This window comes from Erithacus rubecula (genome assembly GCF_903797595.1).
Source record: "Erithacus rubecula genome assembly, chromosome: 1".
NCBI classification, from domain to species: domain Eukaryota; kingdom Metazoa; phylum Chordata; class Aves; order Passeriformes; family Muscicapidae; genus Erithacus; species Erithacus rubecula.
The window spans coordinates 56336225-56355109 of NC_136658.1; the positions used below are offsets into that span (position 1 = coordinate 56336225).

Consider the following 18885-nt stretch of genomic DNA (forward strand, 5'->3'; position numbering starts at 1 on the left):
TGGCAATGTAGAAGATGGATGTAGTTTCCACTCACGTGTCTTGCAGAGGTCTGGCTGTCCTTCTATTGTTGTGGTAGAAGCCAGGTCAGAATGCTATTTATTGACAGACAGCAGAACTGCTGAGAGATTTGAAGACATGACTGAAATGGTTCACAGAGATATGGAAGATTACTTTCAGAGAGCCCAGGCTCACAAAAAGAACTCTGATTTAAAGCTGCTCCATAGGGGTTGTGAGTAATTCAGCACAGGAGAAAAGTCTCACATGCTGTGCATGTAAAATACCACACCACTGCATGTTATAAAATGACACAGCTGTCCTCTGCTCCTTTGGTATCAGACAGGCTGTAACTTCCTGATAAGTAACCAAGAGATCAAGTATCACATCTTCTTAGATACTACCTGAAAAGAAGCAGCTGTGTGTATTTCCTTATTTGACATAAGGTGCATAGCCTCTTTTCTTGTGTTCTCCAAATTCAGTGATGCTCAAGATGCTTGTGGAAAGTGTCCCCTTCGGTGCTCTTCTTCACTGAGGCAGAAACTACCTGCATGTCCCCATTGAGGGGTACTTTTTGGCTTCTAATTTTTGCAAAGGTGCTTGAAGGAAATGAACACAGCTCTGACCTTCACTAATTGCTCCCATGATTATGTTTCTCAGTCACACTCTATAGCTCTGTATCAGCCAAGGACATAGAATACACATCTAATGTCTGTCCTCCTCCTCTCCCTCCCTCTTCCCCAGACTCTGCTGAGCATTGCTCCACAAAATTATCCAAAGCACCCTGTAGCACCCTGGCAGGAGGAAAGTGCATGAGCCCTTGATGACTTTCTGAGGTCCCTCACAGCCTATATTATTCTGGTTCTTCAATTTCTTTCATGCTTGAATGTGCAGATTTTCACAGCAGCTGGATTTTCTAGAACATGCAGTTCCAGCTAAATGTATTCAGCTGCATATGCAAACACAGAGACAAAACAATCTCTGTGAACAGATATTATCAGATGTAACTTCACAGGTAGCATTCATTACAATTCACATGAAATATTGAAATCTATGAATGTATGTATTTGTGTTCAACTATGTACAGCCTGTGAAACTGAGTTTGCAGAGAGAGAGGAAGAGCACTCTCTTTAAAAGGAGTTGAATTCTTCTCCTGTCATGGGGTGGAATAATGCATAATTCAAGTTTTTGGATATATTACTTGGTAGCACTTGAGCTTAATGCCGAGGCTGAAAAGTTCACTCTGAAAAATTATTCAGAAATGGGATAGGTTTCAACCTAATAGCCATCCATTGACTGTCAAAGTCAAACCTATGGAACTGCACACGTTTTAGAAAGCATCTAAGTCCCAAAAAAGTGAAGGATTTCTGACTCTTAGGCAACATGCTCTGCTGTGGGACTACTAGACTCTTTTTCTTGCATTGTCTAAACAAGACTGTGGAGCTTAAATGAACGCACTTGAACCTCCAGTTCAGTTTAGATCACTAACTCCTTTTGATGATTTTATTCAGAAGGCTAAATATTTCACTGAATTTAGTATTAAAATTCAAAAAACGCAGTCATATGCAATTAGGTATTTTCTAAGCAATATTAAACAACTTCACACACTGAAGACTGCTAGAAGAAATAATAAACTAACGTTTTAGTTCAGAACAGGGATAAAATATGTTCTTGCTCTACTAATTTTCTCTCTCTCTAATTTTCTAATTTACATAATAATGAATACATAATCTACTGAAAAAGTATACTTTTTATCTTGATGTGCCTTTGGTCATGCTGGCAATACATAGAAGCCCTTTGAATTTCTTAATTGCAATGTGGATTTATTCCCACTAGGTGTTACCCTTCCTCCATTTGTGGAGAAAACTGTCCTCTGAACAAACCTGGATCATCCGTGGGTGTACCACCCAAAATCCAAAACGGGCCTATTGTGATGGAAGCATCTTTGTAAACATGGAAACAAAAAAAGCCTCCCCTGCAAAACCCCCACAAATAAACAGAGTTCACAAACCCCCCTAAATCAACTAAACCAATCCCCCCAAACCAATGTAAACTTCTCAAAACATTAAAAGAGAAAAACTGTTGAATTCTGACAGGTTAAGACTATCCCTATAGCTAGTTCAGGTCAGCAGCTAACAGCAAACTTTGAAATGTGACTGCCTTAACTGAAAGAGCTATTGCCCAGAAATGTCCCAGTACTGCACAGTCAGAGACATTCAACTACACATTTATTGTCATAAAGCCTTGCCCGTTCATTAGACCCTATTTAATATTTACTGCCCTTTATGGAGGCTGTATGCCTGACAGGAGGCATTCTGTGGCAGCCTTTAATGCTACATGCACCAATATTTCACTGTCTCCCACACAAAATAAGAATAAACCACTATGACTGTGTTACGCAACCCAGTGACTGACACGTAAGTAAAAAACTGTTGATATATTTACCCATTGTAATACCCACAGATGAAGTCCAATCCTCCTCACTGAGACAAACATTGCCAAATGAAGAGAGATAGGAAATGGAGAAGAAATTAGATGAACATATTGTGAAAAGAGGAAAAATCTGTTGACGAAAGAAGTTACAATACCAAAGCCTTGCAGCCAGGCAAGGCATAAAGCAGCAGAGAGATGCCCACAGAATATAATTTCTCTGAAGAGATGTAGCTTCCAAACAGTTATTTCAGTGCTGGGCATGTTTTTAAGCCCAGAAAATGGCATCTATCTCAGAGACAAACACTGCAAGCTGGTTCTTTGCCCAGGACTGTTGAACAGGCTGTATGAACAACGTTTTCCTATGAGAAGGCTCCTTCCTCCCTTTTCAAAGGGGAGTCTGGATACAGCTTCACATTGACAGAGAACACTGAAGGGGGATGGACTGGCTTGTGTCCTTAAAAAGAGACCTGGGACAGTGGGCCAAGTGACTTCTGGTGTCACCTGTGCTGCCCCCCACCCCTCTAATGTGCATGGCTTTAGACATCACAGGGTGCTGCGCAGGAGCACGGTGGGTCCTTGTCACCCACAAGACAGAAGGCAGACAGAAGGTAAAGCTCTGGGCAGACAGTGTCTGAAGGAGCAGCATTACTTAGTCATTTCTGAGGCTTCTGAAATATGCACTGGTAGAATCCTTTAAGCTCAGGTCTTATGAAGTCTGGTCTCAAATCCAACAAAGCTCAAAACAAACAAAGTTCAAGTCTAATGAATGTGTTAGTTGGTTGTTTGTTTTTTCTTAACCTGCAATATTCACCTAATGCCAGAAAAATGAAATTATTTTAATAAACAGATGATTTAATTAAAAATCCCTCTTTCTTATATGGGAGCATTTGTTAAACTCACCTGCTGGTAGGTACAAAATCTTCCACTGCAAATTCTGCTATGAATAAGCGCCTGCTCAAGCATTATATGATCTCATCCTCTGGGTGCACAGTTTAATCACAGTGCTCTCAATAGAGAGCCCACACGAGGGAAGTGGAGTTTAAAATACGAATCTGTGGGAGGCTCTTGAGGTGGCTTCTTGCTAAGTATGGCCGGGAGCAGGGTGATGTGGGGGGAGATGCCACATTAACAGACCAAGAGGTAAAAGCGGCTCCATGAAACTGTCACCAGCAAACCACCACGTGAAAATTTCATGTGCTTTTACTCTGGTGAATTGACCCTGAAATAGTATACAGAAAGAAAACAAAGATTCTGTGTGTGGCAGTAGGAGTCATGTTATTTCCCCTCCTTTTTTCCTCTAGCAACAAACTCAGCTGTTTAAATGTTTAACTTAAATCAAGATTATTTAATTTTCCCCTCATCTTTCAGAACTGTTTTAACCCCTCTTCTACTTTTCTCAAAAACAAACCCAGAAACAAACCAACCAACCAAAAAAAAAAAAAAAAAAAAAGAAAAAAAAAAAAAGAAACAAGCTTTTGTAACAAAATGTCAGCATCAGATTAACCTACTTTGCCATTTCACGAACGAAAATACTTGGTGGTCAAAGTCCTGGTAACTGGCTTTTCAACGTGGAAAAAGTAATGGTTCACATATTTGTTACCATATTCTTAGTCTTGTTCAGATGAACTCCTGTAAATTCTGAGTGTCTACTCTTCCCAGACCACAGTATCTCCCTGTCAACTCTCCCTAGACACATTATTCTTTTTTACCATCCATTCCCTTTTGAAAACTGTTTCTCAACTCCCCTTCTTCCTCTTCTTCTCTTGGGCAAACTTATCTTGCTTCTTGATAACTAACTTGCCTTTCCTTCCTCTCCCACTTCTCAATTTTTGAAAGACTTCTACCCCTGCCTCTGCATCTTTTGATTTCTACTTCACAAAGCACTGCACTGGGGCACTTGCAGTAGGGTAGAGAGAGGGTTTCTTTCACCCGTACGAAAGGTGAGCACTGACCATTGTCTTCCTACTCCTCAGCTCCTGCTGTCCTCCGAGCTGTTCTCCCGAGGAAGAATACACACTTGAACTCCCACGAGAGAGCAGCCGAATGCATCAAGGCAGCAGCTCTTACTGGTGCCGGCAAAGAGATACAGAAGCGTGGATTAAATTCAGGCAAAAGCCTGAAACAACTTAAATGCTTTCTACCAACGCATGTTAAATAGGTGCTTATGTTTCACGCAGATCTCGATGTACCTAATTAATCCTAATTAAATCTGAGCTGTAAGGGCACCTAAATACACAGATATGCAGGCAGACACGAGAAGCCTGGTTCTCAGGGTGAAGTGCCGCTTGTCAAACAGCTGCAGGGGACCCCATCCGCGCCCGACGTCCCTCGCCACCAGGGTCTTCCCCGGCCGGCGGGGCATCCCTCGGACGGCGCTCCCGACGGCGCGATCCGCCGCGCCTCCCTGCGGGAATGAGGATCGCCGGGGGGTTTGCGGACTCCTTCAGGGCAATAAAACCTGCGCAGTGATGGGGGTGCCTTACAAGCCCGAAACAGGCCGGGGACCCGCGTGGGGCGAGAGCGGGCAGCACCACAGACTCGCGTTTTCTCCTGCGAAGGCGACAGGAGGGAGGGGACACGGTTATCTCGCCAGGGTTCTCATTTGGAGAGGGCTGGGACAAGCCCTAGGAAGATTAGCAGGAGTGCAGCACAGCGCCTTCGGCAGAGCAGCAGCGCCCCACCGCTTGCCCGCTCCAGCACCTCGGGGCAAACGGAGGGCTTTTCCCGCCTGGAGAAACGAGACGTCTTGGAGAAGACAAGGAGTGAGCCGCAGCCTTAGCCCCGCTCGGGGTGGCTGGGGAGGCGGGACCCACAAGGTCTTATCCCCGCTGGACGCGCACCGGCTGGGAGAGGGCTCCCGCCGCAACCGGGGAAGGAGGACCGGGGTGGGGGGGAACGGGGGACGGACGACGCCAGGGGACCCTGCGTCAGTGCAGGGCCGTCCCCTTCTCCTCCCCGTGCGCTCGGCTCTGCCTCCCGCCAGCCTCCCACGCCTCCCGCGAGGTGCGGCCGCGCTACATAAACACGGCCCTGCCGCCGGCGCCGGGGCTCTGTGGTCGCAGCCCGACGGAGGAGCTCGTCCGGCGGCGGGCAGAGAGCGGCCGCGGGGAGCGCAGCGGCGGCAGCGCGGCTCCGGTGCCAGACGGGGCGGGAAGCTCCCCCGAGGGCGGCGGCCCCGCCGTAGCCCAGGCGGCCCGAGGAAGAGGAGGAGGAAGGGCGTGGGCTCCGGCGGGCTCGCTCCGGTATGGCCCTGGCGGACAGCGCCCGCGGGCTGCCCAACGGGGGCGGCGTGTCGCCCGCGGCGGGGAGCGGAGCGCCGGGCAGCGCGGCGGCCGCGGCGGCGCCGGGCGGCTGGGCGTCCTTCCCGGAGATCGTGGAGCTGAACGTGGGCGGGCAGGTGTACGTGACGCGGCGCTGCACCGTGGTCTCGGTGCGCGACTCGCTGCTCTGGCGCATGTTCTCGCAGCAGCAGCCCAGCGAACTGCCCCGGGACAGCAAGGGCCGCTTCTTCCTCGACCGCGACGGCTTCCTCTTCCGCTACATCCTGGACTACTTGCGGGACCTGCAGCTGGTGCTGCCCGAGCACTTCCCCGAGCGCAGCCGCCTGCAGCGGGAGGCTGAGTACTTCCAGCTGCCCGACCTGGCGCGGCGCCTGGCGCAGACCCGGGCGGTCGCCGCCCGCCCCGCCGCCCTGCACCGCGACGGCTCCGTCTGCGCCGAGGAGCCGCCGCCGCCGCTCCTGGGCTACCTGGAGGCCGAGCCGCTGGAAGGAGGCGGCGGGGCCGTGGCGTCCGCCCCGTCGCCCACGGCCAGCCGCAGCCCCTCGGGCGGGCCGCTGCTCACGCCCTCGCAGTCGTTGGACGGGGCGGGCGGGCGGCGCTCGGGCTACATCACCATCGGCTACCGCGGCTCCTACACCATCGGGCGGGAGGCGCAGGCTGACGCCAAGTTCCGCCGGGTGGCCCGCATCACTGTCTGCGGCAAAACGGCCCTGGCCAAAGAGGTCTTCGGGGAGACCCTGAACGAGAGCCGCGACCCCGACCGCCCTCCCGAGCGCTACACCGCCCGCTACTACCTCAAGTTCAACTTCCTCGAGCAAGCCTTCGACCGGCTCTCCGAGGCCGGCTTCCGCATGGCCGCCTGCTCCTCCACCGGCACCTGCGCCTTCGGCCCCGAGCAGGGCGGACCTGCCGACGACAAGATCTGGACCAGCTACACCGAGTATGTTTTCTGCCGGGACTGAGCATCCCGCGGCGTGGGGACAAGACAGCCGGCCCTGCCCACCCTCGCACCCGCGGCTCCGTCGCATCCCGAAGGAAGGAGGATGTGGAGCGGGGCTGCGTCTCCCCGTGCTTTTCTCAGCCAGGTGTCTGCCTCCACGCACAAGGCGGGCCAGTCCCGGCGCAGCCCCCGTCCCCTCCTGACGGCCCCGGGGGCAGCAGGTCACTGTCTTGTGCCTCGGCTGTCGTGTCCCTGCTTGGCCACCACGTCCCTGATCAGCCACCATAGCCTGGCTCCCACCCTCACCCTCCCTCCTACATCTCCCAGTAGCTGTGTTGGTAGCAAGGAAGGAGAGAAATGTTGGGAGTAGACAGATGCCGGTCCCACAAAAGCATGCATGCAGTCTGTCCCTCTCCCCACACAGAGCTGAAATACAGCTCTGTCAGGGTGGGGCGTTTTAAAAGTCATCCACTTAGGGGCTGAGAAACTTTAAAGTTGCTTTGAGCAGCTTCTCTTGAAGATGGTATGGTGAATGGCTATCTTTCCCCATCCCAGTACCCTTACGAGGGAGTTTGCCTTGGTGGGCAGACCCCAAATGGTCCATTTTTAACTCCTCCCTCTCCACCCATCAAAGTGATGCCTGTCTGTGAAGGACTGTCACATAAAAAGGAAGCCCGACTGCCAGGGGTTTGCACTGGCTCATACTTTATCTGTTGAGATAGGTAATTTTGCAGGAGGCATGCATTCACAACTGGTTCCTCCCATCTCCCCTCTTTGCTCCCCTGTTTTTGAACTCTCTCTAAGCTGTTAAACTGGACCGGGGCCTGCACAGCGAGCATGTAAGGCTGAAAGGACAGATTTGCTGGATAACCAACTATTTGAACTATGAAGTGTCCTCAGAGACATGTGTTTATTTCCTTGAGAGGTAAAACAACACTTTGAAAAATTAAAGTGCTTGTGAATTGTGACTTTCATGGGTGGTCTGAAGTCCTTATAATTCTCTTGAAGTTACTGTCTATAATATGGACAGAAATCTCAATGCATATTTCCTTAAACACCCTCAAAATTATGGGAGCAAGGTGAGGCCAGGCTTTTCTAAGGAAAGGTAGGGCCTGGGTCCTGGGAGGCTGAAATCATGTACATTGAATTAGTGCAGACATGCATTATAGATGTAATCAAGGGCACCCTTGTTACTTTTTGTCATGTTAGTGCTGTAAGATTCTGAAGCCAACAGTTGATAAAAATCACTTTTTAAAGAATCATATCCTTAGTTTTCATAGCAGTATTATCTGGGCACTGACACTGCTAAGAGTTTTGTACCTCTTCCTAGACGAACCTAGTGCTTCTTAGAAAAGATTGAGCCATGTCCTTAGAAAAACAAGAATGATGCCAACTTTCTTCAGGGGAAATTACCTCTTCTGAGCTGTTTTTGTTACTGCTGAATAACAGTCTTTTCCAGAGGAGGCAGTCAGAGTCTGCTTTGGAAGATAATCTGAGCCGCAGGTTTTACGGTAGGGGAGATTGAGCAGCTCTTTCTAATAAATTTTCAAAGTCTGGAGTACAAAAGCACTTCCCTTTAAAAACCTAAACTTGGTTTAAGAATGTGTATAGCCTGTTCAGACCATCACAGAAAAATATCCTATATGTATCTGAAGTGTTGAAGAATTTAGTAGTACATATTAAAGGCTTGGAGTTATGTTTTTAAAACTCTTGAACAATAATTCTAGTTCTAGTTCTAACTCCAAATTTAGAAATACTGCTAGCACCTGTGTTCTAACCAAAGAATTTCACAGTAGGGTTTTTTAAAAAAAACCCTAATTCCTTTGGAAACAGCTATAGCTACATTTCTATCGAGTTTTAGTGCTCAGTCTCTGTTCACTTAGTCTTGCATTAAGTGCATGCACAACTACATGAAACTGAAAATAATTTACATTATCATAGCTTCTTTTTTTTAATGTTAGCAAGATTGTTTATCGACGTGATTAAATTGAAGATGTGCATATAAAAGCACTGGTTACTGTCCGTTTGTAGATGGGTGTGTTACAGAGTGTTTTTAAAAGGATAGAAATGCAAACCTGCCAAATTAGATGAGCAATAAGATACAGTGAGAGGCCAATACACCTGAGGATGGAATAAAGTCTGTTTGTCCTATGCCTTACTCTGAGATGACTTCTTTGTGCTTAACTTTCACCACAAGTGAAAGATCACAGATACTAGGTCTTTACAGTGCCCTTCTCAAGAGTAACGACTGTCTTTTTCTAGTTTCTGTTAAGTAACTCTGAAGTACGTTTTTTAAGATTTTGTATAAAATCAGTTTTCAGTAAAGTGTTCAAATTTGCTCTAGATAGCGTTCTTTTTTTAAGAATCTGGTAGCTTACTGAATCCATCATAGGAGCTATGAATAGGGGCAGTTTTAAATTGACCTTGTGATTTAGTGTACATATATATACAGTATATAAACATTTTACACGAATCATTTAGTTTTTTAATCATTTTAGTGCTACAGGATTTCATAATGTATCTAGCTGAGCATTTTCACATTATGTTATGTACATAACATGGTCATGTTTTACTGGTTTCTTACACCTGTTTCTATGGAAAAACTGAATATGAGTATCATCAGCTTGTAGAACTGAAATTGATGACATATTTGCTTGAATGTGAATCTTCCAGGTGGCTGAATGCATCTCTAAAACAGAGATTGCCTGTCTTTTGATTAATGGTTGCCTATTCCTTTCCTGGCAGACAACCCAGTAATTCTCATTTTTAATGTAAAAATGGTTGTAATATACACAGGATTTTTTTTAGTCTTTGTGCTAAGAACTTTAAGCGTTAATAGTGTTAAGAAATGGGCCTTTAATTTACTGATAACTCATTATCAGTATTGTCAGCAGCCTTAAAATGATGCTGCCATAAATATAATAGTAATTTGATGCTTTGCCACAGAAGATGATATTTTTCTGAGCCATTACTTAGTAATGGCAGTAAACTTTTTAAAAGGAAAAAGGCTTAAGGCAAAGTCAATGAGTTTTGCTGATATGTTCTATTGAGAGCTCAAAAAATGGATAAACACAATGACTGCTGACTTGTTCACATGAAAGCATACAAAAATAAAAAGGCACAATACTGGAGTCCTGTATACATTTTGTAGCTGTTGCTGTTCACACTTCATGTACTTATGGATGAATGCAGTAGCATTTACAAGTGCTATTAAAAAAACCCACAAGGGCAGTCTTTCTTTTAATTAGAAATTAAGGCATAGGTCTTTTCAGTGATGCATATCATGAAGGGTGATTTTGCGTATGTTTGATAGGATGTTTATATTTTTATACATGTAGATAATGAGCCACTTACTCATTCTTATTTTCACATGTATAGCATTGAAAATAAAGATCCTCCTAGGAAAAAGTTGCATACCAAATTAAATTTTTGTTCTTTAAATATTAACTCGGTTGTGTGGTTTATGCTGTCCTTTTAATTCTCTGTGCAGATGTTGTTAGCTTTGCTCTCCCACAGTATCATATTTGTAACTTCAGCAACGACTCCAAACTAATGTGTAAAGCAGAAACACAAAGAAAATTATGTATACAGAGACCTCTAGTAGCACCTGTGGCAAGATAAACAGAAATGTATAATACTCAGACTGCATAATTTCCTTTTAAGCATTGTAGAGAATTTTTGTAGTACTGGAAGAAATAGTGATTGTACAGTTTAATTTGAATAGCACTGAGCAATTGTTGGAGTCAAATGTTGATTTTATAAGAATAATAATAATGTGAGATACAGTGCTCATTCAATGAAAGAAACATTAATACCCAAAGTTATACATGATCTGAGAGAATTGCATCCAAAAATTTTTATTAGCTACCCTGTGATACCTAGAAAACTCTTCGAAACCTGTGATCAGCTTCTAGCAAAATTAGTAGTGACTTGTTAGTATAATCCACATGTGAAGTGCCTGTACATTTAGTAGTTCATTCTTGGGTATCATGGATATACTACAAGGGAACCAGCTGTAGGAAGTTTAATCAGCTGCTTAATTGACAACTTGATAGTATTTGAGTGCTTTGTTATCAGGCAGTAATACAAGAAAGGAAGTCATTCTATGAGCAACAAGACTTTAAGACTGCCTTCTGAAGGCTTAGGTCTCATTTTCTTTTTACTACCCCTTCTGCTCATCCCTGCTGGTTTTATTAAATTTCTACTTGAAAAAGGAGGCACATGCTTTGAGAGAGCCACCTTCTGCTAGGTTGAAGGTTATGGCTGAATTTTGGCTTTGTCCCTCTGTGAGCTATGTATTTTCTTCTTCCTTTCCTTTACTCAGCCATCAATATTCATAGAATTTGTAAGAACATAACAGCTGTGAGGTTTTCCAGTTCTTTTGATTATGTTTAAATTACCCATCAGCTCAGAAGTTAAGGGGTATAGACATCTACCCAAATGGACAATGCGAGTGCCATGAGCCTTATTTCAGCAGGAAACAAGGCTAACAGAATACTGTGGTTTATACCTGGCACTTTCAATATAGTCTGAGTGTACTAAATACCTATAGAGCGAGAAGGCTGCAGTCACTCTTACTTTTGCAGCTCTCTGGCCAGTCAGTCAAACTAATGGGTATGCCAGAATGTCTTAAAAATACTTAAAAACTCTTAATTTCTGCAGCATTTCCAAGGGTGAATCAAAGTTTGATGGAAAATATTTTCTGAAGAATTGATTTGTCTTAGGGCAAGATTTTATTTTTGTTTTGTTTGGTTTGGTTTTTTTTGCTGTTGGTGTTTTTTGGGTTTTTTTGTTTGTTTTTTTTTGTTTTTCATTTTATTGTAGGAAATCTTCAGTATAGTTTTCGATGAAATATTAGAGCTAATGTGATATTTATTTGGAAAGTACTTAGTTTTATGAAACCGAATGCTAATTTTGTTTTTCATTAAAATGAGCTGCATGTGTTTTTCCCCTGCTGCTAAACAAAACTCATATGTTTGACTGCTGAGGTAGTAATGCCACCATTGCAAACAGTGTTGGAAATATGCAGCACAACCACTGTGACAGTCAAAACCATAGCTAGTCAAATTATCACATTTCTTCCCCATTCTACTCTCCACTGTGCTCAAACTGGAATAAAATTAAACTTGCTACATGTTTCTTGTTCTACAAGTTTTTTAGCACACACTATGGAGCATTTGATTCTTCTGTCAAAGTTGTTGGCAACTGTGAGTCAGAGAGAGATTTGAAGCAGCTCTATTTTCCTTGTGAGGATATAAAGGCTAGGAAATAGCCTTGCACAAAGTGTGAGCAGCTTCAAGCAGTTTGGGAAAAATTCTTGGTCTCAATAGTAAGCAATCAAATATATTTTTCTGTATAATTCAAGTAATACACTTACACACTACACCCATCTTGCAAAGCCAACTCGCCCTGGAAAGCTAAAGTCCTTGATGATATTTTCTTATTCTAGGTTTTATTTTGTATCATCTAGATGAAAGAAAGTATTTGTTTTTCTCTTTCAAAGAAACTCAGTATTTAGCAGCTGGGAAGTGACAATGTTAGTGGCACACCTTGCTTTGAGTTAACATCATCCTTTTTGTTTCAACATAATGCAAAAGGTAGGGAAGTTCACATGGGAGCATATAGGAGTCATAGAATCATGGAATCACTAGGATTAAACTGCTTAGCTCCATGTAGCCTCTGACTGGGCTTTTCCAATTTAATAATTTTCTCAGCCTAGAAGTAAGTGTAGAGTCACTGGCGTTCAGCCAAAGAAGTTGAGACCAGAATATGTAGATTGTGATGACAAAAACAGGTCCATTGATAATGACCATGTGATCTATGTTTTTAACTTGTAGTTTTGAGGTAAGAACAGAGCCTTGGTTAATTTATTAATAAGCAGGCTGTTATAAAAAAAAAAAAAAAAAACAAAAAGGAAAAGTCTTCAAGTACTCTCCCACATTCTTGAGGAGGGAATGCAGTGCCTGTGTGATGAGAACAACCTATGTTTTTTATTTCAGAGATAATTGAAGTAACTACAGTGTTGCCATCTCAATTTTGTCTGTTTTTCTGGTCTTGGCTGAACTTTAAGATCACTACCACCCTTAATAAGTAGTCCTTTAGAAAAGCATATATTCACAACTATGTAGACTTCCATAGGTTTGGATGTAGTTTGGTTTTGACTCATATTTTCCAAATAGCTTAGTGACAATCTTTATCCTCATATTACAGCAAAGCTTGTGATTATTAGAAGCCTGAAGTTAAAAGTTTTTCCCTTTAAAAGGGCAGAGACTGTACCAAGAATGACCTTTTATGATGCACTTTCCAAATTTGTAGTCTTGTACAAACACTCATAATTTTTCCCACCTTGTAAAATTCACTTCCACTTCTTCCTATGGCTGACAGCTCAAGCCATGAATATTTCTGAAAGCTGCAAGCACCAGGAGGTCCTGCAGTGATTCTCAGTTGTTCCATAGCAATCCCTTCCTGCTGTGGTCCCTTGAGCAGTCAGAACCAAGCTAGGTGGGTGTTGCAACCAAAAAACCTGAGATTTTTGAGCTTTCTGACACTGACCCCAGGAGAACACTGTTTTTATTTGAGGCCTTGGAGAAGGCTTCCAAATTTTAATGATGGAATTAAAGTCACAAGTGTGTAGTTAAAATAAAAGTGTGTTTCATATAGTAAAGGGTTTTTAGTTTGAAGGTTTTAGAATATAATAATAAGTATAGGACAAGATGGAAGATTTTAGGTGTTGTCTTTTTCTATCTTCTTCCTTCTTCATGATTTCAGGTAATAGTTTCTGGTTGGATAGTACTGCACTGTGGGTCACATAAGTTTCGGTTATTAAGTCAAAAATATAAATAACATAAGCATTCATTCTTTATTAGACTGTTTAAAAGACCTTATAAATAACTAGACTGAGGCCTCCATTTGAGTCACTTTTAGCTAGAAGTGTTACAGAACTCTCTATGCTTTAAATAAGATTTAATCAACAACCAAGCCCAAACAAGAAAAAATTTGCCTCCTTCATGTTTTTAATCCTAACTCTAAGTGAAAACAGAAAAAAATGAAGACAAGCCACTAATTAAGCAGTACAGTTGCCACTTTTACAGGTGGGTAGCAGAGTCCCAGGATTCCCCCTGGCCCTGACCAGAGCTGTGCCTTGCTCCTTCCTGGCCATGACCAAGGTAGCACAGTGGTCCCTGAGCCAGCACAGTCCTGCTGTGGTGCCTTGTCTGAATAAAGGGGCAGCATTTGTATTCTGGTACGCTCTGTGCAGCCCAGCAGCCAGGAATTGGCACTTCTTCTCCACTGACTTCTGACCCACTTATTTACCAGGGTTTGCTTTCACAGTGTGCACTACATCTGCTGGCTCAAGGTATGGTCGGAATATGGAAAGGATTCAGCTGTTTACAGTAGTCTGTCTAATTACTTATCTGCCATGGCACTCAAGGGACAATAAGGACAACTCACTTAAAAGAGTTTTACAGTTCTTTAAAAATTTCTGGTCTAAATAAACCATGAAAAGTGCACTATAAACTATATTAACACTGTGTAAAGGCACCTTTTCTGTTTAAGGTGAGAATGATAGCTTTATCCCTTTTGCTGGAGCATTAGCATGTTTATCCTCTTGGACTCATTTATATCATGCAAAAAGCAGAAGACAACTCACCTGCAGGTGACTGGGCCAACCAGTCCGATTTCTTTAGAAAATGTTAGATAAAGAGTATATGTATACAAATGCACCAGTGTTTATTTTTCTAGAAGAGAAGTTTCAGCTTGACAATTATCAGATTGGATGTTTTCCAACATCTCTAAGAAATGAAATGTCCAGATCATATGGTCTGCGGTTCAGCATAGCACACACTGTAGTGCTTCCCCTAATGGAGTCTTCAAATCAGGCAGTGAAATTTCTTGGGCTGTCATCTAACTTCATGGATGATACTGCTTGTGGAAAAGGAGGCATCACAGTGCCTGGTTAACTGTTAAGCTGTGAATGCCACCAGCTTTGGCTTTCACCCAGAAGGGTCTGCACTGTCTTCATCGACACCATGAGGCTGCAGTGAGTGTTCTGCAGGAGGGGGTGTGCAGAAGTAGCTCCATTGATCAAGACCTGGGGATGAACTGTCCTGTCATTTTCTTCACTTCCTTGCCACTTGTCCCTGCAACCAGTCTTGTGTTGGCACTGCTGATGTGTCCATGGAGTGGACCAGTTAAGGGATCTGGTGTTGATGGAAACCTTAAAATGAGCAAACAGGAAAAGACAGACCTACTTTCAGCTGGATCAGCTCCCAGAGCGGGCTCACAGCATAATGAAGGTCTTAGTGTCAGGAGAAGAATATCTAAACAGAATGAGCTTCTGTGGTCTGTCAGTAAGGCATGTTTTTTACTCCTTTAGTCATCTCCTGTCTCTTCTCTAAATCCTCTTCAATTTATCAATGTGTTTTGAACTTCTGATTTCAGATACTTCTTCTTCCAATAAGGGAATTCACCAAAGAAAAGTAACATTGTCATATCTTCTGGTTTTTTCCATTAGTTTCTTTTTAAAGTTTGTATTAACAGGCCCAGGGGTTTAAGTGCCACTGGAATTTATGTTCAGTAAACAATGACTGGGAGCACCTGAATTCTGTCCCCAGAATTCTGTCCCAATTATCAGTTGAAATGCATGGGAGTACCTAAGATGTTTTCTTATTAAACATTATGCCACAGTTTAACATCTAACAATGAAGGAACAAAGCCTAGTAAAAGTGGATCTCTTTTCTACACACCAGCATTGATTGACATCCCTGTGACAAGAATGTTCAGTATCATTTTCACTGGTTATTACATTGCATAGGTAGTTTTCAACCACATGAATGGATGCCTAAGCATTGATTGTCAGGTTGGCAGGCCTAAAGTTCTTAAATTACCCAATTTTCTTTTAACCATGGTCCAAACAGTCCATGTCCTTTTCCAATCCTTTGGCTTCCCCAAGGATCTGAGATTTTAGAGAAGGTAGCATTAGTAATTGCACAGGCTTGTAAACATACCAGATCTAAATTAGCCAGACCTGACTGAAAAGAATACTTGTTGCTCTTTTTTTTTTTTGTTAATTAACTTTGGAAGGGAAATTGATAATTATTCCTAAGAGACCTGATGAGCAAAATGTTTATACATTTCCTGAGCTAACAAGCCTACAAATTCCATCTAGTAAAGAATCTGTACAAATTTTCACATTGTTCCAAATAAAATTAAATAATTTCATTTGTAATCATGCTGACTACTACTTTCTTTGTGGTTTTTTTTCTTACCTTATTACATTTATACAATGCAGTTAGTACAGTATTTGGGATTTATAGCTTTGATTTATGCAGATTGTTATAGCCTTCTCTTTCCATTTCAGGCTTTATATCTATGACCTTTTAATAGCAACTATCTGGATCCTGTCCCAGGATATACTGGATGGCTGTAACTCCTGTTGATCTCAACAAAATGTGCTGTCACCACAGGATGTTAATGAGAACTTAGCCAAAAAACAGTATTCTCTTTTTCACTTTCTGGACTTTATATTTGCAGTTATTTGCTGAACCTGTAACCTAGGATTTAGAAATAGAGTATTTTTAAAGGTGTCTTAATATACAGTTAGTGTGAATTTATATCATCATGTTACTTTGTTTTGACTGTTTAATCTCTTGCTGTCTATTGTGGTATATGTACAAAGAATACCTAGGTGGATACCAGAGGAGTATTTTCTAAGATTTTCCTAGCACACTTTCAACACATTTAGAAGTTTCTTCATTAAATACTGTTATTCCTAAACTCCATTTACCAAATTACCTAAGAACATTACTGGCACACATTTTGAAGTATTACATACTTGGCACACAGGCCATTCCTTTGTTCTTACTTGGACTTGCACTTGCTAGAGTTGGTATTTGCTTTTTTCTGCTTCCAGTATGTATGGACTGCTATGGAAATCAGATGGATATCATGGAATTCAACTGTGGTAAAGGCTTGTGGCTGAGTAAGAGTGCTGTTGCTGACAGCCTCTCCTTTCCTAGAGGCTGCACTCTGCCTACCCACCCCACAAATTCATGGTGTGTGAAGGCTGATACTGTCTGGATACATAACAAACACTTAAAATTAAAAGAAATAGGTTGTAGTAGCTTTTCTCTTACTTTGTGTTCATCAGGTTACTCTTCAAGAGAAGATCTTGGCTATAATTTCCTCTCTACAGAGTCATGCTCTTCATTTGCCCCTTGATGTTGTCTTAAGTAGTTTCCACTTTTTCATTTGCAACATTAAATTACAAGGAATTAGAGGAAGAAATATTTCTTTAGATTAGCATCCTTAGACAATGTGAAATTACTTTTAGTCTTAATTTTGATAGCAGCAAAGGGAAATAAAAAAGTCACTGTCTGAACTCAGCAAGTCGTTCCCTTTACAGAGAATACAGAAGAGGTAGTTCTGAAAAAAACTGGTTTCAATCAAGCAGGAAACTATGGTCAGGGCATCTCTCTTCTGGAACAGCAGTTGCTTAATACTGCGTGTTTTTCTCAAGATGAAGTATGTATCCCACAGACATCTCTCAAACACAGGACAATAATTTCAGAATAAGAAAATAATGAGGATCTCAGTAAAGCCCACAGAGCCTCTCAGAGTACTGTATCACAAACCCATTTTTAAGTATGTGGCAAAGCCCTGTGTGAGTTTAATAAGGAATTGTATGCTGTAAATGTACTATGAAATGGCAATATGCTTTGCTGATTTGCCTTCTCTAAGGAAGGGTCATGAGAAAAAATGCATTTTGAATGTTCTTCTGGTTTTTGTATGCAGAAAAAAGCTACACAGTACTTTTCATTTTTATATAAAAAGAGCTTGTAGGTTGGGATAGAAGGGCAGACTAGAAAGGGTGACACTATTGTGGGTGTTTGCTACAGGCCACTGGAGCAGGAGGAGGAAGGGGATGGGGCTGGAAGCAGCCTCAAAGTCACAGGCACTGGTCCTTGTGGGGCATTTATCTACCCTGGCATCTGCTGGAGAAGCTACACAGTCCAGAGAGGCACAGAGAGTCCAGATGTTCCTGGAAAGCACTGATAACTTCTTGTGCCAGGTAGTGGAGGATCCCACGAGCAATGTTGTTCTGCTTAACCTCATTAACCAACAGGGAAGGCCTTTGATGGTGATGTTAAGGTTGGGAGCAGCCTTAGCTGTTGTGACCATGAGACTGTGGAGCTCAGTACTGGGTGAGGAGGATGCAGGGCAGCAAGTAAGATTGCCACCATGGACTTCAGGAGAGCTGACTTTAGCCTCTTCAGGGATCTTCGTGGAACAATCCCATAGGAATGGGCCCTGCAGAGAGTGTTGATTTCCAGAGATCACTTCTTGCAGGCTCAAGAAGAATGCATCCTGATGAACAAGAAATTGGGCAAAGGGGGCAAGAGACCTGCATGGATGAACAGGGAACTCCAGTCATTACTCAAGTGTTAGCAGGAAATAAACAGGAGATGGAAGCAGGGTCAGGCCCCTTGGATAAATACAGAGAGGTTGTCAGGTTAAGTAGGCATGAAACAAGAAAGGCCAAGTCCATCTGGAATTAAATCCAGGCAAGAATGTCAAGGATAACAAGAAGGGCTTTTTCAAATACATCATTGACATCATTGTGGTTCTGTTACTAAATGGAAAGGAGACCCTGATAACAGAGGATGCAGAGAAAGCAGAGTAACTGAGCTCAGTCTTTGCATCCATCTTCTCTGGCTAGACCAGCCCTCAGGAACCTCTGACCCTGGAGACCAGGGTAAAGCAGTGTTGAAGGACTTTCCTCTGGCCAAGGAGATTTGGTTTGGAGAGCACCCAGGGAAACTGGACATCCACAAGTCCATGAGCCCCAACAGGATGCATTCCTGAGTGCTGAAAGAGCTGGTGGATACCATAGCAAAGTCACTCATCATCATCTTTGGAAGATTATGGTAATCAGGAAAGGTGCCTGAGGACTGGAAGAAAGCAAAAGTCACCCCAGTCTTCAAAAGGCTCTCTTTTGGTATGGAGCAGGAGCAAAAAGGATGAACTTGGATGACAGAGTCCAGAGAAAGTTTCCACAGAACAGCGCCTTATCCTTTTTGCTGAACTCCAACTCCAGCTTGCAATCACATCCATGTAGGAAATGTGTGCAGACGTGTATTCTGAAGCCTAGGTTTAAAGTCCACTCTGGGTATATTGGAAGTTAGGCCTGAGCTTAAAAAAAGGTGCTTTTGTGAAAAGTAGATTGCAAAGACTTC

The 18885-nt window shown here is 43.1% G+C and overlaps 1 protein-coding gene across 1 annotated transcript; it reads left to right on the forward strand.

Moving 5' to 3' along the window:
• Positions 1 to 5523: 5523 nt before the first annotated feature.
• Positions 5524 to 10096, forward strand: KCTD12 (potassium channel tetramerization domain containing 12). Its single transcript, XM_079304260.1, has one exon. It carries the CDS (start codon positions 5673 to 5675, stop codon positions 6669 to 6671), a length of 999 nt encoding a protein of 332 aa, XP_079160386.1. The 5' UTR covers positions 5524 to 5672; the 3' UTR covers positions 6672 to 10096.
• Positions 10097 to 18885: the final 8789 nt, after the last annotated feature.